The sequence below is a fragment of the Alosa alosa genome, chromosome 3, assembly GCF_017589495.1.
Source record: "Alosa alosa isolate M-15738 ecotype Scorff River chromosome 3, AALO_Geno_1.1, whole genome shotgun sequence".
In the NCBI taxonomy this organism is placed as follows: Eukaryota; Metazoa; Chordata; class Actinopteri; order Clupeiformes; family Clupeidae; genus Alosa; species Alosa alosa.
This window is the reverse complement of record NC_063191.1, coordinates 15,796,088-15,818,718: the sequence shown is the minus strand read 5'-3', so window position 1 is coordinate 15,818,718 and position 22,631 is coordinate 15,796,088. Positions and strand designations below refer to the sequence as shown.

Genomic DNA, 22,631 nt, shown 5'->3' with positions numbered 1-22,631 from the left:
GACCCCCGATCAGTTTTAGAGCCTGCTCAGGAGCACCCAGGACCATTCGTCCGGTGTCCTCAATGACCCCAGAACAGTACACTTGGCACTCAGAGAGCAGCCTCCACATCTTAAACCTAACACTGGAAGAAGAAGAAAAAAAAAAAAACTATTTCAGGGAGGCGTGTCTGCCAAAGTCAACATCTATGGGTTCCCTACAGTGAGACAATAACTGGGTGTGTGTGTAAACGTCAGCACACGCACATGCACTTAAACACACACACACACACACAAATACAGAAACGTACATGCAGGATCTTTAACAGGACTAAGCACCTTGACAGAAGGGCGAAAAAAATCAGACAGAGGTTCACACACACAGACAAATGGGGGGAATCAAAGAGGAGAATAGGAAAAAGAGAGGAAAAAAGAAACTGAAAACGAGAGCTGAGATGAATAGAAAGAAGTGACACAGACCACAGAGAGTGATAGAGAGAGTGAACGAGTGCTAGAGAAGACTGTGCGGATGAGTGTTCAGTGCGGATAAGTGTTCTATGCATCACTACCCACCTTTGAGTATTGGCTGTCGGGGAGTTTCTGACTTTGGGGTTGCTGGAATGCATTGACGGAGATCCCAGGGCAACGATCGGTGGACTTAAGTGCTGGTGCGGGCTGTGGGTGTGCGCGTGGGAGTGCGTGTGCGCCGCGAGGCCCGTGGATTTGGCCCTGCCGGTCCGGGGGCCCGCGCCGGTGCCGGGGCCAAGGCTGCGCCCGTCCTTCCCCTCCTCCCGCTCCTTCCGAGCGCGCTCCCGCTCCTTCTTGCCAAAGTGCGTTGCTGTCGCCGTGGCTGCTGTTGGCCTCTCTTCTTGCACCTCGAGCATATTCTGTGAGTGAATGTCTGTGTGTGTGTGTGTGTGGGGTGTGTGTGTGTGTTTTTGTGTTTGTGTGTGTGAAACTGTATATGCGTGGGGGTGTGTGTGTGTGTGGGTGGGTGTGTGCAGGAATGTATGGAGTCTCCCTCAGGAGCTCTTACAACTCTTTGGCACACTAGAAGGAAACACACAGGCACGGAGCAGAAATATTAGACATACACAAGAATAGCGATGAGACACCAGGAGTACTAATGAAAATATTAGAATATTAGAGCATTGTTGTATATGTTAATGAACATTAGATCATGTAGAGATTTTTAAACCAGCCCCAATATTGCACAGTCAACCACAGTTGCCCATCTTTTCAAACAAAACAATGGAAAAAAATAGAATACACAAGGCTTTTGGAATGGAGCCAAAAATATTAGTGTCCAACTTTTTGTGTGTGTGTGTCACCATGGCTCCTCTATTTTCTCCCCCAACCCCCATCCTCCAGTTGCAATATGAGAAACCACAATGTCAGATCACATTGTCATCCCAAAAATATTTAGGCATGCTTCCAAAGAACCGAATACTGTAAGCAAAAAGGCCCTTGGAACTCACAGTCAGAGCGACCACAGGAGTTCTACTGAAACGTATTCAAAATACACATATGCATAATGCATTCAACACAAAGCACACACAAAGCAGTCCAAAGCACCGGTACTATCCAGAAACTATAGAGGAACACAACCTCATAGCATCGAAGGATTAGAAAAGCAATTTGGGGCTCTAAACTAGAGATGTATGTTAAGTTTAATTGACAAACAGATCACATATCCTACATGTAACCAACGCATTGGATCGTAGCTTTTATATTATATATATATATATATATATATTATATATATATATATATATATATATATATATATATATATATATATATATATATATTACACGGCTCTTAACAAGACAAGTAGAACGCTCCATTGGCTTGAATGGGATTTCCCAAAGTTCTACGGTAAAATATATTCATGTAATTACCGCTATAAACATTTAATTACCGCTGTCAATGGCAACGGGTTTTGTGCTTCTGATACGTCTTCCATATCACTACGCAAGGACTGGAACTTCATTCAAAAGTGAAAGCAAACGGTTGATCAGCTGTGTTCTAAAGAATGTTTGATTCAAGTTCAGCGTGTGTTGATGCGAACTATTTGTTTCTCAGCAAATGCCATGATGAACGGTAACAAATAGGCTAGGCTAGGCTATGTAGGCTAAAGTCATATCGGAGTTTATTATTTCGTTTTGGCAAGTAGCCGTGAAATAAGCGGGATAATGTATAGAACGCCGGTCATTACTGGAAAAATAAGTCCCTTCAGGGCGGAACAAGACCCCCTCCGCTGCCCCCACCCTGTCGGGACTTATTTTCCCAGTAATGACCGGCGTTCTATACATTATCCCTTACACATATATAATATATAGGATATCCCTGGACGTTTTCCCAGTGGTGTTGGAAAAATGGGCACAATATTTGTCCCAAGTGGCACTGGCCCATTGCTGAGGTTTGACTTGAATTGAAAAGAACATATGAGCTAAATATAACCTGAGCTAGGAATAACTGGTATACTCTCCACCTGTGCAAGGCACATGCTTGAGCTGCCGTAGTGAACAAGAGTAGCTGCAACCATTAGAAAGGCAGGAGGGCCACAGAGATGGAAGAAAGAACAGAACACACCGCACGTTACAATGCAGACATAGATATGGGCCACAGAAGAAGGGTTACGAGTTAAAATGCACAAAAGCCGTTGCCAAAAGACGTTGTTGTGGTTCATTTTCAGCGGTCATTAGAAATCAATATCGAATCTCTAAATGTCGGGGTGGTCCTTTCAATTCAAAGCATTCTGCAGTATCCTGACGCTCAACTGACTGAACAAAAAACAATAAGGTCATGGTAATCAGAAAAAAGGGCTTTGCTTTTCCTTTTCCCCTGTATTGGAAGTTTATCATGTAGCATCAAACCAATGCCAATTGTTAGCCATCTATAAAATGTACACGTTTTGTGGGTAACACACGGCTAGCTAGTGATGTTTTGATGTGTTTTTTTTTTTTTTTTCAATATCCACAACATTGCTAACAGCAGGATGATTTCCTGGCCTAGTAGACTACATGCACGATATGCTTTGGTAAAAGGGTGATGGTGCACACAGGACAAACAATAATGTTTCTACTGTTTACCAAGCTAATCCATGAACCAAAGGATATAGCCCACAGAAACAACCAAGAAACAGGACAAAACACCAGCTCTGTAATTACTATCCAGCCATGAAGAACCCTCTCGATGCTCTATCTAGAATCTTCAGCTTACAGAGAACCCATTAAGATTTCACTAGTTCATACACATCAACTTCAGCAAAACGGCAAACACAATCAACATGCCAACATGTTTATCAGTAACAACTAAATCGTTGTTGAGACCTTAAGATCATATCCATAACGTGCATTTCCTGACCCCGGAGGTCAACTGCAAATAATCCATTATGTTTTAATAAAAAGGTGGTTTTTGTTGGTTTGCACCATAATTTCCTCCTCTTTACAAGGATAATCAAGGACGCAACCAACAGATACACTGGAAAACCATTTGATGAGGGTTACATACACTTTGGAGGAAAAGCAATCTCATTTTACAATGCCCCATGGGCCTCCCAATTAAGACATGTACGGAAGTGACAAAATATGTACCCACACTGAGTATTGGAACCGTAATATTAGATGTAGAGAATACCACTGAATTTTACAAAGAACTCTGGCTCAGTGAATACTTAAAACCTGTGAAGAACCTTGGTTCTCAGCAATAGAACTCCATCACCTTCAGCTTTCAGAGAACAAATAAAGAGTATTTGTTCACTGGTTCATACATAATCAATGTCCTATCAAGTGCAAATGTTAGTACAGTGTTTTTTCCGCATTGAACATGGCATTTAATAATCAATGAGTAGTTCCTGCCTATGACGAGTAGTACCAGCATGCCAACACTTTACAACGGTATGCCAGTCCCCCCTCCCTTACCAAAAAACACAGATCATTCCACCAACCAGCCCTCTGAGGTAATATTGAGCTATCACTAGCCCCAAGCATCGCCAGGAAAATGCCAATGATGCCAACCCACAAGCGCCCATGTTTACCCTGGTGTTTCTGTGTGTTTACAATTGCTCCAAAACCCCACCCACCACACCATCTCAGTCCCCACGCCTCCTCTGTGCCCCACTAATTTTATACACCAGCACGCTCACTAAAGAGAAGCCACGTGACCACAAAAAAAAAAAAAAAACAACACTATTGGAGAACCACAAAACAAAAAACTACTAATTGGCAGAGTTAATCAATCCCACACATCGAAACCACTTCCCCATCATGGACAAACCTGCTTACGCATCTATTCTACAGTCCACGTAATACACCATATCCTTAGCACGACTCCCTGTATCTGTAAGCTTGAATGTAATTCACATACAATAAACACTACCTACTCTCTTATGTACACTGATACATCGAAATCTGTTTATTTACACAGAAAAAAAAATCCACATAATTATGAAATCAACCAATCCTAAAACAAACAAGCACACACATATTCAAAACACACAAACAATCAAACAAACAGGTAAGCTGACTGACAGAGCAAACACATTTATGCAAATCCCATTAGAAATGCAGCTGTGACTCAGTTAAGTCTGTCTGTCTCTCGCTCTCTCTGGCGTCAAAGTCGCTCCATTAAGGGCCAAGAATAAGAAACATGTTGAGTAATTTCAATATATAGCGCCTCTTCAACCACAGACAGAAAACTATTTAGTGAACCCAGTTAATGTAGTGCTTAGTGGAAATGGAAACACTGTCATTTTCGATCCCTTTTAAAGGGGGAACAGTACATCACAATAGTAGTCCAAATGCAGTGTTCCATGTTTTTCATCTTGCTTCTGTCCTGTAGGTTTGTCTGCCTCACTTTATCCTTGAGTCTGTGTGCCTCTAGGACATTGGCTCAAACACAGTGATGGCAGAGGTACTTCAGGGACTGCAGAAATGACAGACTTTCAGTTATCCGGACTGGTTCAAGACCGTTTGGGTCTTTGTTTGTCTTTGTACAGCCATTGCCACTTTTCAGTCCTGTGTTACTCCAGCCCATTGCCTGGAGTGTCATTGTGACGGCTAGTTCAGTGGAACATGTAATGACTGATCATCATTTTTCTGGCTCGTGACTATTCATGACTAAGCCATAACTTGCACCTGAGCACCATTGGCAGCTCTAATGAGGGTTCATATTTGTATTTGATAATAATAAAAAAATAAATTTTCTTATTTTTAGTTTAACTTGCACACTTGCATTACATAAGGTCTTCACTAAAAACAATACCTGATGTAAACATAAGCTATGTTAGTGTTTATGTTCATGTCAGAGTGGGAGGGAGCGAGACCTAGAGAAAGAAAATTAGGAGTAAATTAGATACTGGAGAGGGTGGCATTTGTGGACACAATTTGGAGATGGAGTCGGTGACGTGTGTACGCCACTGATTACGGACTAAATTTAACTCGGTGACGCTGTTTGGCTCATTTTGAGACACACACACACACGTACGCACGCACACACACACACACACCCTACTCCTGAATGCCAGCCATTTCAAATATTTACTGTGAACTTTTCAACCATTCCACATTCCTCTCACATACACTTCTCTGCCACAGAGCTGTCTTTCCATGACACAGTCCTGTGTGTGTGTCTGTGTGTGTGTGTGTGTGTGTGTGTGTGTGTGTGTGTGTGTGTGTGTGTGTGTGTGTGTGTGTGTGTGTGTGTGGTCTTCAAACTCTGAATGTCCTTAAAGGAGGGCAATATAATGGCAGTTTGTACAGTGGAAATGCTTTGGAAATAATTGATTGGTTAGAACTGCAGCTGATGGGACAAGCTTTGCCTGTGTGCAAAATAAACTCCACAGCCCATCTCACTCTGCTTGTGTGGAGCGTTTGTGTGTGTGGCCACATTTGGCCTCAGAGAGTTAACAAAAAGGACAGCATATTTGTGTTTGTGTGTGTGTGTGTGTGTGTGTGTGTGTGTATCGACTCACCATCTTCATGTGTCACCGGGATATTGCTGTGGCCATGTCTGTCTGTCTGTGTGTAGGATAAGGACGATGGCAGAGGACCCAAAGCCTGCAAAAGAGACAGACAGCATAGATATTAGTCTGTCTCTCTCACTCATACACACTCACACACACACACACACACACACACACACACACACACTGGAGACATGGGGAGCAGCACAGTAAATTCTATTTCTTTCCATGCTACTCTGTGTGCTCAGTTGTAATCTGCTTACCGTCTGGCACACAACACCAGGGGGCCATCCACTGTGTGTGTGTGTGTGTGGCGGGGGTGTCTGTGTGGATCATTAAGGTCAGCGCTCTAATTTCCCCATGATTTCTACTAAGAAGCTGCTCTCTTTGTTTTAGCGGTGGATGCCGTTTTTCAGTCGTGTTTGTCAACACATTCTGCTACTTCCAGTTTTATTTGCACGGTAGCAGCAAATCAATGCGTTCATTTCCATTTTGATTTCAGAATTCCCCTCCCCACACACACACTTCACAAGCAAACAGAGAACCACACTGCTATAGATGAACCAAGTCAGGCAGGTCCCATACAAGATGACCCCTCCCCCCTCCTCTTCAACTGCCCACTTTGAATGGGTCCCCTACTCCTTATTTTGGCAATCCACTGCTGATGGATATTTGTGTCTCTTGGGAAACGATGAAACGAGTTTCTGGTTCCGTCATTGGTAAGAACTGCAGTCTGGTACACACAGCACTAAGCCATTACTTCACTCACAGCAACTTTCGGAGCTCTCTCTCACCTCAGCCTCTCTTTCGTACAGAAAATATTCAAAATGGTGACCGTGTGACAAAAGCATATACAAATCACTGATAAGGCAAACAAATTCCATCACCACACCAGCCACTACTATGGAGTACTCCACACCAACAACGCTGGATTCTCCCTCCTCTTTGTGTGTGCAATGAGTGTGAGGAATGGCGTCATGAACATCTGCTATGACTCAATGCAACTCTCACTAGCCAAAACCCACTCATCAGCCATACATAATACAGCTATGAGAGTTATTCAGATGAGAACGTGCCTCCTTTGTGTCACCTTCTGACCTGTCTTCATTAAGCCTCAGGCAGCGTCTGGCATTCCATGCCAACCACATCCGATTTTAATTCAAGAGTTACAAGCAAGTTAATCATCCCATAATTGGGTTGGTATAATTGACACAGCCAGTCCCACGCCATCTCTTGGAAAGTGTCTGTGTGTGTGAGGTTTTCATATATTTTGATGATCTCAAATCAATAAAGTAATTAAAGGAGTTTAATGAGTGTGTAGCCCTCTGGGGAGAGGTAGGTTGGTGTGTGCGTGCGTGCGTGCGTGGGGAGGGATGGGGCGATGCAGACAGTTCCTGAACACAGCTCATCAAGCCGCTCCTAAAAACTTCTCTAGCCTTCAGAGATGCTGACGAAGGCTTTGGGCCTCAAAAAAAAAAAAGTCTATTTTTTTCCCTATTCAAGAACAGCCACTAGGGACTAAAACTTTTCTATAATGAACACAAGTTTGCCTACCGCACTGTTCTCAAACACACTCTGATGCGCGCTTGCGCACACACACACACACACACACACACACACACACACACAGTCAATCATCCAAGTTAATGATGTCCATGTACCTGCAGGCTTGCTAGAGAGGCACCTCATTATGAGCTGTGGCCACAGCCAAACCCCAGCTAGCCTCACTTCACTACCTGCACACTCCCACCATGCAACACCTCCCAGAGCCAAACCCCAGCTAGCCTCACCTCACCACCTGCACACTCCCACCATGCAACACCTCCCAGAGCCAAACCCCAGCTAGCCTCACCTCACCACCTGCACACTCCCACCATGCAACACCTCCCAGAGCCAAACCCCAGCTAGCCTCACCTCACCACCTGCACACTCCCACCATGCAACACCTCCCAGACCGGGGATCCATACTTTCCCTCACGCCGAACACACCCCAATCACCATCAGCCGCAACCAACCGCTGACAGACAGCTAGGATGCAGGACTCACAATAAGAGAAATTACTTGTGAAATCTCACTGAACCCACAACTTTTTGGGCTACATGCTAGCCCAGCTCCTTAGCCACTCCACTACCACCGCCCAACTGCTGTTGATGAAGCCAGCAGATGTGGCTCATAGAGTGGAGTAGCCAACTCCAAGCACCCAGGCTCAGCGCACAGTCAGTGGAGGGCCCACAGCCATGTTTTACCATAAGGCACTAGTCCAGCAGGGACTACAATGCAATTTGGCACACAGCTCTACAGCTCTGTTTGAGGAGGTCAGTCCAGTTTGGATTTAGTGGGTCAAACTGTACATGCTAACAGGACTATGAAGCCGCTCATGACAGGTTCTCTTCAGAACCCATGGCAGGGTCCTCGGCCAACTCTTTACGGTAAGGAACACTTTTCAACCACTGAGTAGCCTCTTGGCCAACAATCCGTGCCTGTTGAGAGGAAAAGGTTTCACTCCCCGTGTAAGTATGTGGGGACAAATGAATGCATTCACTGGCCTGTGAGCAGTTCTTTATAAAAAATGCCTTCAGAATGACTGCAGGTGAATGTAAATAAGTAGAACCACATATTTATGCAAATGGGAACCACAGTCAAACAGGCACGCCTAAAGAAAACATGAACCTCGACACATCCGGCGTGCCAGCTTCTCAACACCTGAAGTAGGATTGACATCGAGGTAGAGTCCATCCAATGCAACTGTCAATCAACCAAGAGTGGAGTACAGGAGGGATGGGTTTCCCCACACACACACACACACACACACACCTGTCTCTCCAGGAGAAGACAACTTCATTTCCGTCAGACACGCTGGCAGTTGAACACCTCAGCATACGCATCAAAGAGAAGAGGGAGAGAGGGAGGGAGAGAGAGAGGAAGAGAGAAAGATGTGATGAGATGAAAGGGAGGGGCTGGATGAGGCAGTCACGTCTGGCGAGGGAGGAGTCGTGTCAAGCTTTGATTTTAATCTCGTGGAGCCACCACACATCACATCACACGGGGTGTGTGTGAGATCATGCAACACACAGCAAGATGTCTTCGCAAGAATCGCAAGCAAACACACACACACACACACACACACACAACCATGAAGAGCACATAAGCAGTCTGTCCCGGTGTTACCCTGAATTGGCTGTGTGCTGAACATTCCACTGGAATGACACGGCCCGTTTAAATGGCCTGGCACAGAGCAAAGAGTGTGTGTGTGTGTGTGTGTGAGAGAGAGTGAGAAAGAGCCTTGCATGGCAGCCAGCGCTGACACAGCCAGCGGGTGGGGGTGGAAGTGGGGGAGGGACGTTGGCACGGTAACACACTGGCCTAGGCACCACAGTGATGCTTCAGAAAACAAGCACCAAACGCAGTCCTCTCGCCCTTTCTCTGCCTCGCACTTACACACACACAGTTTCACTCACTTACCCTCACACACGCAAATATATTCATTCAGTCTCAAACACATATCCCATATATATATATATACACACAAACAAACACGTCAATCCAGGATGGGGTTAACCCTACTGTCATCAAACAAGCAGATCAGGAAGACCCAGGAGGGGAGACAGGAGAAAGGAATAAGGGGGGGGCAGGGATGAGGGAGAGAGAGAGATGAAGGAGAGAGGGGAAAGAGAGGGGGGGTAAGTAGGCTGGTGAGGGGGGCTGGACGAGGAGGGGGGTGAGGGGCAGACGTGTCTGCCAGTTGGTAGAGTGTGTGAGGAAACATGGAGAGCGTTTCCCAGCGTCTCTGGTTTGGCTCCTGCGCTCAGAAGGGTGCGAGACGGACTGACCCGCCAGCTTTTACAGACTCAACGTGTCGGCAGGAGAGGAGAGGAGAGACCGGCAGCCATTCAGAAAACACACGAGTCTCCAACACAGACATCCCCTACTGGGGATAGATGGGAGCATGAACGTGAACACCAAAAGCAGTGAGCAAAATCTGATATTTTGTCTCTCTGACGTTTAGCTTGAAGTGGGATCAGCTAAGGACAATTCATGAATCTGTGCCTTTCACAACGGAAGCAACAGGAGACAAGATGGATTTTTAAAAAGCCTGACAGATAGTGAGGAAATACAGACAAAGAGATCAAAAAGAGTGAATGCTCACCTCCAACTGGCTGGCTGGCTGGAAAATGACTATAGACCCTTTTAACAATCAAAACAAAAACAATGCTTGAACGTTCTATTTGGGCCCCAATCTACTTCCTCTGCATTAACAACATATGGAATGTTCAAAAGGAAGTCTTGTGGGGCCAACTATGATGCGGATAATGGAACTCTTGAAAGGGTCTATAAGACAGGGGAAAGACATAGAGCACGCAAAAATATGGATAGAGTAAAAAGGGAGGACTTTAGAAGATTTACACCAATGGCGAGAGAAGAAAAGGGAGCTCAGAGAGAGCGAGAGAGAGGGAGGGAGACGGGGATCGAGCAGTGCCAGATAAGCAGCGCCCATTTAACCCAATTCCCTTACATCTGTGCCACAGGCAGATGGCCCAGCGCACTGTGGGATGTCACTGGGGGGTCGCCGCCAGGTCATCTGGACAGTGGCGTAAGCGAGAGGATGCCACAGCAGGCAGCGGGGGCACCTAATGCCAACAGGACCTGCTTTCCTGCCACACCAAACACCACCACCACCACACTGCCATGCCAAGAGTCAGCCCATAGACCCCGAGCAGGATTTCTTTGAAGCATAAGCCACCATAACTATAACAACCACAACATTCTCATCATTTTCAGTGACAGAACTGACTGTGTTCTGGTGCAGGAGAGAATAGAAAGAGAGCAGTTTTGAAATCATACATGTGTATTAATTCATCACAGAACACAGACACTTGTGGGAAATAATAAAATAAACTTCAATGTTAGAATACCTTGCTGTGATCCAGGCCTACGTGCTTTACAGATAAAATGTTAATAAAATTCATCTACTGGTGCACCCTGGCAGCTCCCAGGACACCAGGCCTAGTTTAACTTGAGCAAATCTCCACTAAGACCCACAGGCCTTCTCCCAGAGGCATCTTGCCGTTCGCAAGAGCCACAGTGCTATTGGTACAACACTAGAACTGGCAGTGCAGGTACACTCATTGATAGGCATCTACATACAATGTCAGGAATGCACAAGTTTGGTCTAAACTGAAAGAGGAAAACAATAGCAAATAACCTGCATGAACCCACACTAACCTATTAGCAAATTTGAATTTGCTCTGCAGATCAGTCTGGAAAGCAGGGTATCTGCACATTTTCCAAGTGCAAATGTAAAGACTTTTAAGACCTTTTCAAGACATCTAAATGGAAAAATTAAGACTATACCACGGCAAAAAGATACATACGACAACTTAAAACTGTTTTATGCAATATTTTTTTTTCTACTAATTTTAACCCCTACCCCATTTAGGATGTCTACAGAAGTTACCAAATATATTTTGGCGAAAGAAAAATAATTGTGTGTGAATTACCTTCACAGCTATAAATGCCCAATTTTAGGGTCTGGGCTGCTTGCTTTTGAAGTTGGCTGTACATATTTGGTTGTGCTTACTGGCTTTTTTTTCAAAGTTAGACTAAGCTATTTAAATATTTTAATAGGTCTACTTTATATAATTTACTATGTACATCTATTGTCCCATATGCAGCACAGCAAATTAAAGTTAATCCACTGCTTTACATTTTGCATACCAGTTTATCTAAACCAACCAAAGCTTGACTGAAACATTGTAAAACCATTGACTTGTTTTAAATTAATTAAGAGACCGATCCTCCTCGCATTATCCTACTGAAAGCTGCTGGTTTCATCTTAAGCACGCACGTATTATGGACGCATGTTTTTTTGTTTTTTTTTATGTAGCCAGTCCCGCATTCAAAAAATATGCGGTTACATTTCACAACTTTTGCGAAGTAGACCTACTGGGAAACGCTGGCAAGCAAGCTGCTGACAGATATTACAGGTATTATAACTTAGACAGATATTTTCTTCTCTAGGCTATGCCAGCAACAACCGCTGGAAAGATGCAAACATATCAAAAACATATATGACAGAAGCACTGCGCACAATTTGACCAGCAGTCTTCGCGTCCATAGTTTGTGAAACAATGCTGCGTCTGAGCAAAGATTCTAGATGCCCAGCGCAACTTCAAAAAGGAGGACAAATGAGCGTCGAACAGGGCTTTTAAAAGTCATATGTCCGGCCTAAATTCGAACGTATGGCCACCCTATCGCTAACTGGCTTACCAAGTCTTCCGTTTTCACACCTTTAACAACACCCGTGAAAAACATCTTCACTCTGCAACCACTACACTTCCTCCCGTAGCCGTATAGTCAATGCAATTGCGTTGTAGGCTAAATACACGAAACCGGATGGAAACATTTAACTCGCTCTCTTGCACTCGCTCACTTGATGGCGGTCCCATACGCAAATTGAATACCTCCCTTTCGAAAATTCAAGACATCCCACACAATTTAAGACTTTTAAAGGCCTTAAAAACCGAAAGTTATTCAAGACTTTTTAAGGATCCGCTGGAACCCTGGAAAGGAGCTCATTGACGTCCGTTTCCAAATCACCAAAAACCCAGCAACGTAGTATTTCTTTGGAATTGATTAAACAACTGAATTTGTTTATTCATTTACAAGAAAGATGTGTTTGCTGCACTTCAGAAACTACTTGATAAGTTTAATGCACCAATTTAAGTTTAATTTCACTGCTGGTTACTTCCCTGGATGTTTAGAAATGGACGTCAGTGGATGTTTAGAAATGGACGCCAGTGGGATACATTCAGACTTGTCCCAAACTTAGTAGTATTCAAAAGACATAATGATTAAATGAATAATGTATCTCAAATACCAACATATGATTATTCAATGGATATTTAGTTCTCTGATACAACAATGTGAACACAACATTAGGATAATGCTTTGACATTCATATTATATTCCTGAGACAACCCTGTTGGGTGTCAGAAAGATGTCTGATTGCAACTATGAAATGCCAAATGTCTCACAAAGGTGACCTTCACAGAAACATTCCTATAATTTCAATTTACCACAGAGCGCCTCATGACAAATAAATTAATCACGTCCATCTAAAGAACAAGGTACCAAGCTGCTATTAATGTTGTCCCACAAATTATTACATCAGCTGCCTGTCATACCAACCCACTACAGCATGTACCAGCCTTCAACCACATCACTGAATGTTCCCCATACTCACTGCCAATCTGTATGCATTTAATGGATTCCTCATGCCTATTAGACCAGCTATACCTCCAGGTATCTATGTCAAATTAAAATCACTTAAATGTGACTGTGCTTGGAATGGTAGCCATGGCCACCAATATCCCTTACTAAACAATCTCCAAATACAATATAATTCAAAAGGGTAGCTACCTTCTCACTTTCAAATATTGCTTGTTTGGTTTCACAACTAGTTTATATGCATGCAGTCAGTGATCAGAACTGAAGCTCTTATAGTACTCACGGATTGTGAGCTTCTCAATGATAAATTAATACATTGCACCTCTAGACTTGGCAGCTTGGGTGTCACGCTTTTACAACAACCTTTACTCAATATTACTTAAGACTCCATCAACAAAAGGATCATGAATAAAGCTTTGTAGAGCTATTCGATGCCCTCAGGGCATCACACATTTGATTGCATTCCATTACAGTTTTGTGCTCCTTGTGCTACACAATGACCCATTATTCAGACCAAATATGTCTCTTTTTTAACACACTGCTGCAGAAATACCAGCCTAAATATTATTCCTTAGAAAAAAGTAATACTGCCATTATGCCAACCCTGGAGATCACAATCTGAATAGTAACTCTTAAAAGACACGCTGTGCGCAATATTAGCATTTTTCACAAACATAGCACCCATAGCAGCATACCCATACCTCTGAATGGGCACTGCTAACGCAAAATAATTGGCAGGCAGGGATGCCCATCTCCTTAGAAGTTAGCAGGCCCACGAGATTTTTTATCCCCCCTTAGAGCGTCCATTTTCTTAATTGCTTTCAGAGTGCCAAAGACAGCTATCGTTAGTATTCCAAGTCACCGTCAAAGCAGCAACAAATAATAAAAAAAAAAAAATCAAAACATGACCCCACTTTGAAAAGATGTGGATAGCCTACAAACCGTCCATTCCTTCATTACAGATAAATACAGGGGACGATCACTGACTGGAAAGAAGTAAAAAAAAAAAAAAAAAAACACTTGTTGAGGGATGTAGAGCTAACCAAAGGTTACCATAAGGTTAAAATTATTACCTCAACCTATTCTTGCACTGACAGTTTTTTATATTACCTTGTCTACATTATACTTTACTCTCTTATTTGTCCATATTATGTATGCTGGTCTCTAGACCTTATTCTTGTACTGTTGGACTACTTTTTGCACCTTCACCATGACTCACCATCTTGAGCACCTTACCATGCACACAGAACTACAGGACTACTGTTGGACTACTTTTTGCCCCTTCACCATGACACTCACTCTCTTGAGCACCTCACCATGCACACAGAACTACAGGCCAGTCCCGGCCCTGTCACTGCAAGCGTCTCATGCTTGATCACCCTAAAGCACACTGTGGATTTTTTTATTTAATTTATATAGTATATTTAGTATTTAGTTTTGTTAGTTTTCTTTATCTTCTACGGTCTCTATTGTACAGTGGAGTTATATGTTTATACTTATATTTAACATTTCTGCTGTAAGTGCATGTTGTGTGTGATGTCTGTATGCTACTGAGACCTTGAATTTCCCCTGGGGATCAATAAAGTATCTATCTATCTATCTATCTATCTATCTATCTATCCATGACTGCAATAACTACTGACAGTAATACAAACGGGTTAGAGTTGAAGAGAAGTTGAACATTTGCACAGTGATATGTTCAGTCTTGAATCAATCCACACAGAGCAGTAACAAACTCACCCCAAATAAGTCAACGCCGGGCGAAAGGTATGCAGTTAGAGAACAGCAGACTAAAGATCAACAATATGAGATGTTCCTATACAATAGTTGCGATGAACATCTCATCTGATCAATAAACAATACTTTAGTGAAGTTATTCATGAGAATCCAAGTGAGACACTTTTGTTAAGATGAAAGCATCACCAACCTCACCACCACAGCCACACAAGACGACATGCCACTTAATCTGTTCTTGAGAACCTGACTCAAGAGTTTGTAATCATTTCCGAGGGGCCTGACATTAAAGTTCCTCTAAACAAAGTGTTTGCATCACAGACAAAGAATGAACACGATGGTCAACTCAGCCCTTAACCTTAAATGTATAAGCCCCGATGAGCAGTATTGTACCAAAGGTAAGGAGCTAACCACTTCATTCTTGAATATGCTCCCGCAAACACTGTTATGTTTAGGTCTGTGCACACAAGTGAACATGACAAATTATGTCACTAGGAAGATCTGCCAAGACAGTCCACATAGCCGCACAATGTTGTGTCAGACTTGTGGTCACGGACTGCGCATGTGCATGCAGGTTCTGAAGGGTCAACAGAAAACAAAATGCAGTTGCACAGTTTATTCATTTAGCAGACCAAAGCAACTTAGACAGACATTTTCATTAGTATGTTTGCTCGCTGTGAATAAATCTACTGGACGTTAGCTGATAAGATAAGAGTTTCGTTTAGTTCATGCTTCAGTGAATCACAGCAAACCATTCTAAAGAGCCAGTTGAAACTACAGACTTATATATTATATTATATTTTATATATATATATATATATATATATATATATATATATATATATATATATATATTTTTTTTTATAAAACAGTATTTGCTGTAGATTCACACAGCATATCGAGATATTATCTCAAACACTGTGATTGAGTTATTGAACTTCTGTTCTGAAAAAAGTGAAAAAACTATTATACTTCAGCCCTTAAAAAGTAAGTTCTTGAAAAATACCTAAATATTATTCCTTAGAAAAAAGTAATACTGGTATTATGCCAGTTACAAGTTCAGATTTTGTATGCAACTCACAAATTGTAGCAATGCAGCTTTTACGCAACTTCTTGCTCTTAAAATGTTCCATTCATGACTTTGACTGTGGAAACAGCTTCACCAAGTACCAAATTCCTTTACAACACATGATAGTTTCCTATTTTTAAAGCACCGTCTGTCTACAGAATCTGTGACATACACTGTCAACTACATTAATGTTTCTGTATTTTAAAAAGCAGAGAAAGCAAAGTATTTAAAATACTTAAAAGCATTTAAAAGCAGATGATCTGCAAAAACAGACATCCATTAAAATAAAAGTATTCCATTATGCCATAAGTAGCCTCTAATTTGTCAATTTAATTTAATGCACATATTCCACATACTGTAGTTAGTCACATATACTGACCAACAGTCACTGACCACAGACCACTGCAGGAGGGAATTACACTTTTACACAAAAACAACCCACACAGGATCATCACTATAAGCAAAAACTTTAGTGCCTCTAAGCCTCTTAGCATCAATGGCTAATTCACCGTTCTTGTCCTGAAAACACTTATGCCATTCCACTAGTAATGTATAAGCTTACTTCCCTCTCAAGACTCTACTAGGCAGTCAAGCCATTTGTTGTGCCACAATAAACCTTTCTACCACTACAGAATGGTTTTACCGCCATTTCCCTCCAAAGGCATCTAAAATCATTGACACAAAAAATATTTTGCTTCAGAATTCATGACAGTTTATGCTGCTTCTCTACTGTATTTTTGGGTCTTTTTTTTGGAAGTATCAAAAATGAACTCCATAGTAACTGACCAAGAGTCACAGATACTGCAGGAAGGAAATTACATTTTTACACAAAAAAACCCACACAGGATCATTACTTTATGCAAAACTTTAGTGCCTCTAAGAAAGACGGTCATTCTTCAGGAAATGAGTTGAGTGTCGCCTTCACTATGTGCGTGAGAAACAGAGACCACACTGGGGGCCTTTGAGGCACTGTAAAACATGCTGCACAGTCGGCTGAACAGAACTTCTCTCTGTCTACAAAGTGTCAGTAAACTGGAATGTTATCAGGGAGAGATAGAGTTTGTGTGTCCAAGCTTGTGCATGTATGTGTGTGTGTGTGTGTGTGTGTGTGTATACACACGGAATGAGTCATTCACCCGGGGAAAGACTGGTTCTTTCTGTGCGTCACTGTCTGTTCAGCCAACATTCCTTCGCATTGTCTTTATTTTGTTGTGTGATGTATAAAATGCTGCCTGTGCAAAGACACAGAGACAAACAGCCAAACGCATGCAATAATCCACATGCAGTCAGCTGAAACAAGGATTCATTAAGTCAGCTGCGCAGTGCACTGCCAGTTATAGTTGTTAAGACATACTAGACATACATGTGTGACTCTCCACAACACTGCTAGCACTCACACTTCACACGGCCACAGACTAACACACACATTATGTAGATATCAGTGTATGACCACATCAGAAAGACACTAAGAAAGTGAGCTCTTGCTCGCTTTCAGTTACTGAGGTCTTACCTCAAATGATCCCCTGAACTCCAAGGCGGTCTGTTCTGCTCCTCATCAGTGGCATTGGCCAACCGGTCCCCTTGATCACCACAGTTCACCTTTCTCCACACTTGTGACGTAAGCCAACGTACAGGCGGGCAATAAAGATTGGGGGTATAACAAAAAAAAAAAAAACTACAAATCCCAGAATGAGCCGGTCAAGGTATCCAATCACAAACCTGGCAAGAGAGGGGGAGAGGAAAGGTAAACACAGAGAAAGTGTTGAGCAGGTTTCTTAAACCCACTGACACAAACAACTGTACAAAGCTGAATTTTATGCCGTTTCCATAAGTCGCTTTGGATAAAAACATCTGCTAATTGAATAAATGTAAAATATGTCATTACTTTCAAACAGTGACAAATACTGGCAAAGAGTAATGAAAACACTGCAACCAAGACCAATTAAAATACTGAGTCAAGTGTGCTTGTGTTATTGGTAGACCCTTTTTCAAAGTAGCATTAAACTGATATACTTCCCATGATCATTAATTGACTTCTTCGACCCTTGTTAACAATCTGAATCACATCATCAATACAGCATCTCACATGTTAAGGTCATTTATCTGATATTGGCATAGAAATGTCAATCAGCACATCTAGACAGTGTGACTGTAGTACATAATCCACGCCAACTCACTCACAGCACTCCCAAGCTAATGGGGAACAAATAGGGAGCTAAACATCTGACATGGTAAGAAGAAGCAGCGTTGATACTTGATAGACACTTCAAATGAAAGTACATTGAATAAAGCAACAACGTAAACTTTACAAGAACCTAGCAATAACCAAACAACCAACAGACACTACATCCAAATCTTAAGTAATTCACAAAAGAGGCATTTGTACATGAAACCAGCATTTTGGTTGTATTGCAGTGACATCAGAGATCTCCTATATTTCTCAATCCTGTGCTGCCTCTTGAATGAGAATATCAGCAGCACACCTCACCTGCCAGCTGCATTCACAAGCTAATGGATGTGTAAACTCCAATAAAACACACACACAATGAGCCATCCTTTTACTTTGTGTGTGTAAGCACGGATCTTCCATACCTTTCTATTGGCTTTCACTTTCACCTGGAAATGTTCGATTACCATTTCTATATCAAAACTAACTATTGCACCACTTTAAAGCTCAAGGCAAACAATATAGACATCTTCATCCAAACCTGTGCATCACCCCTGAGAATATGGGCTGAAAGTGGCTTCCTGACCAGTGTGGTCTGCCAAAGCAGAAAACTATCTATTAATCAGAGATATTGCAGCATTAAAGGCACAGGCAAGCAGTGTGTAACCAATACATTTATACCTGAGCTATTTTTGCATCATTATAGTGGGCCAAAAGAAGTGCACTGTAAAACTCTTTAGTGTTAAATAAACAGGTTAAAGGAAAAGGTCATAGGGAACTATATAATGTATTTGTTGTTCAGTGTTGCACACATAACTGCCAGACACATAAATACGCCTGTTCAGGAAGGTAAACCGCACTTGTGTGACCCAGACAATCATTCAGAGGTGCACAGGAGAGCAGTGCACAGGACTGAGGGGAGCAGGCCATATAAGCAAGTGCACATAGGTGCACACACAAACATTCACAACATCCACACTTACTGTAAAGCTTAGATTTCTGTTAAATCAGAGACTAGCCTACTTTGCGAGATTTGAACAATCCTCTTTAGTCTTCCCCAAGGAACAGAAACACATATACTCTGACTCCAATCCAGAGTAATTCTAGAGTCTGCATTGCATCCATAAAGAGAGCAAAATGAGCCTTTTCTATGGGCTGCTGCTGTATATTGCTGCACATATATTGACTATACCGAAACTCCATTTCCTATATTGAACAAGGCTACTCAAACAAAAATCAACAACTCAGGTGAAGATCTTGGCATACATACATGGCTGCCTCTACAACAAAATTTCCATAATGTGATTTGACACAAAGAATGAGACTAGCAAGACAAGAGAGGAGGGGATAAAACATATTGTTTGTTTTATCTTCTTCATTCAGAGTTACATTCAATATAAGCAACTGGTAATTTGAAAAGTAAAGACAGGCCTACATCCATACTATAGGGCCTACCATAACAAAGCACACTAACAACTGATTGTGATTTTCATATTGGCTGCACTGAAATCATGTATGGCCCTACCAACAGAAAGGGCAGGAAGGGAGTCGATTCTCAATACCAGTATGTCTCGCATACCCTCTCATATCATATGCCTTTAGTCTCCTTTAGATATTACGAAATGTAATTGCACTGACACTCTGCTTCCAATTAGCTAAATGAATTAGACTGATGTAACACATTTGACTGCATCCTCTCCTAAATTATGTGGCACATCTTTGCAGACACCTTCAGTTTTGAGTTCTTCGCAGATGTAGGTCATATCAACAGTGCAAAACTAGATAATAGGCTATAAAATAAAAATACAACATAGGCTAAACTGGGACTGCAACCATCTAGGAATCCGTAAAAGTTCCTCTTAACGTGACCATTATTTATATATATATATATATATATATATATATATATAAAGATGACACAAAGTGAACTTGAATCTTAAGAAATTCGCGGATCAATAGTGTTTGAGTAGCCTATAATATTGCACAACTACCAAGAAACTGTTCAAACACGTTTAGCACAACAGCATTCCTTCAGGTAGGCCTACCAGCCTACTCTTTGTCTACTGTTTATGCCACTCGTTCATTGTCGCCGCTCCAAGGCGCCGGTTGTCAGTACGGGCCTTGCAGAGGCCCCTGGCCCGCAGTGACAACAGCCGCCTTGGAGCCGCGAGCACACATGGGAGTGTAACCGAATCTGGCTCTCACTCTCTCGGCCCCGTAGTAAACTTGAGCGGCTCTGCGCAGACTTCAATGGGGACCCAAACAAAAGTCGCTGAAACCAAAGAGCGTAACACCATGAAGTGGCTATTCAAAACTCAGCGAAATACACACCGAGTTTCAAATGTATGATAACAGTACCGCCTGTTTAGTATTGTTTGTTTGAAACCCACGTGCTCCAACATTCCAGAATAATCCACCTAAAGGCAAGTTTATGAATACAAAAATTAAGAGCATAATTTAAACTGTTAGAGAGACCAAAGGGAGAATTTGTACAGAAAAGAACACTGAAATCGACTTAGATCTATCCAAATGCAACAATTGTGACCGAGATCACTTGCACTCAAAACTTTCTCTGATAGCCTACATTGCAGATTAACCAACTGTTTTGATTAGGCTACTTTGTTACAAGTTCGACTATGCTAAATGGCTGCGAAGTGGAAAAGTATTGCCCAAACTGATTTGTTCCATCGAGAGACCAGCAAGGAGATAGAGAGATAGGTCTGCGAAGATAGGGAAGGGTAAGTAGGCTAGGCTAAACTTAAATATTATAGCCTACAACAGATCCTTACTTACCCCTTGCGATAGGATTTTTCAATTCAGACCAAACACTGAAATTTAGATCCTCCATTGCTATTAAAAAGTTCACCAACATCCCAACCCAAATTGGGCGCCTATGTCTAGGCTACCATCGAGTCTCTTTCGCAAGAGAGGTAACTTAATACACAACCAGAGTTCCTTTTATCCAAAGCGAAGCCTTCCAATCGAGGAAACTTCTGTTTAAATCCAGCGTTGCACAAAACAACAGTTTTCGAAAGTACGATCCACCAAAGAACTTCGAATCCAGAATGCTTAGGCTACTATTCTCCAGTAAATCTCGGCGGTTCATTCGCGTCCAATAACGAGCAGAAAAAGTAGCCTACCCCTTGCTCCAAGACGTTCCAAACTTGAACAACTTTTTTTTCTTCCTAAAGAAGTTGTTCCTGTTCCGCGGAACCTGGGGGGAGGGGAGCCTTTTCCTCTTCTCTCCTGCCCGGTGGCTGTGCAGACAAAAGTCCGCCTAGAGAACCAACCCTGTGTTCCACACACCCGGGATCCAATTCAGTACGACTCGCAAAACGGAGATAACGCGTTGAAAAACAATATTATACTGTTGTAATCACCTAACACCGTGGAGCACTTATAAAACGACACGGAGGCTCCATGTTCTACGTTCAGATAAAGCACACTGGATAGGCTATCGAATACTACCATGGCTGTGAGCCTGATCTATTAGCCAAACCAGCGGTGCATCAATGGGAAAATAAAAAAAAAAAAACACGAAATCTATCGCATAAATGAGTGATATGATCAAATATGCTCGTAAGCCTGTCTATATGAGCATGCACAATGGAAGAGGACGCATTTGGTAATTTACTGCAATCAACGGAGCATTTCATTATTTTCAAAGATAAATGTCATCCCACATACGGTATAGAGGCTATTTATTTTCGCCGAACGCGCACGATAGCCTATCTCGCACCAGTCCCCCGTATGGTCACATCATAGCGCCATTTCAGCTGTGTAGTTTATTCCACCGGATCTTCGACATATCCGTTAAAGTGAGCATTTAGATCTCTTGATCGCTTTGCTCCATCCACCGAGCATGGAGAAAGTATACGAGAAACATAGGAGGGGTAGCGAGAGGGACATAAGAGCGGTATCATGGAAGAAGGGCTTGCACATTGAAAACTGGAGGTGGGCAACAACCACGAATGCCCCCGTTCCTTGCTCAACCATACAAACACTCACCTGCTGTGGGTCGCCGTATCCTTCAAATCCACGTTAAAATATCATATTTATGTAAAAAAATGACCCCATTACCTGGAACAACGCTTGATAACGGCAATCCGCCACCCCCTACGCGATGATTGAAGTGGCCCTGTTAGATTGTATCCATCGCCAAGATTTCCTTCCTCCACCCCCCGCTTCGTCTGTCATTTGGTTTCGTCCGAATTCTAAGTAGCAATTCTAGGTCAGGTCTGTGTGGCAGAGAATATATTAATGACAGATTCAAAGTCGGGCGAAACGTAGGCTACACCGGGGGCATGCGAATACGGATGAAGACCAACATCAACAATATTATCGTTATTAGCAGTAGCCTAGTAGACATACGCAAGTACTAGATCTATTCCTGTTTTGGTTAAGTTCACATTTAGTGTACACTAGACTAACTCCTTTTCTGGCCCGGGGAGACAATGTGAGGGCCCCTTTAGTCCATGATACTGAAAAAA

The 22,631-nt window shown here is 42.4% G+C and overlaps 1 protein-coding gene across 5 annotated transcripts in view; it reads right to left on the bottom strand.

Annotated features, from left to right (window-relative positions):
• The window catches only part of LOC125291824 (B-cell CLL/lymphoma 9 protein-like), a 33,064-nt gene extending 10,786 nt beyond the window's left edge, over positions 1–22,278 (bottom strand). For 2 of the 5 annotated variants that reach the window (XM_048238716.1, XM_048238720.1), the window contains exons 1-4: positions 20,935–21,791; positions 17,485–17,693; positions 5,954–6,038; positions 550–1,026 (exon numbers count right to left, since the gene is read on the bottom strand). In XM_048238716.1, coding sequence (XP_048094673.1) covers positions 550–860 — 311 coding nt within the window. In that variant the 5' untranslated portion in view covers positions 861–1,026; positions 5,954–6,038; positions 17,485–17,693; positions 20,935–21,791. Of the gene's footprint in view, positions 1–549; positions 1,027–5,953; positions 6,039–8,758; positions 9,537–17,484; positions 17,694–20,934; positions 21,792–22,221 lie in introns of those variants that run through there. The other 3 variants (XM_048238717.1, XM_048238718.1, XM_048238719.1) reach the window with 3 other exon arrangements.
• Positions 22,279–22,631: the final 353 nt, after the last annotated feature.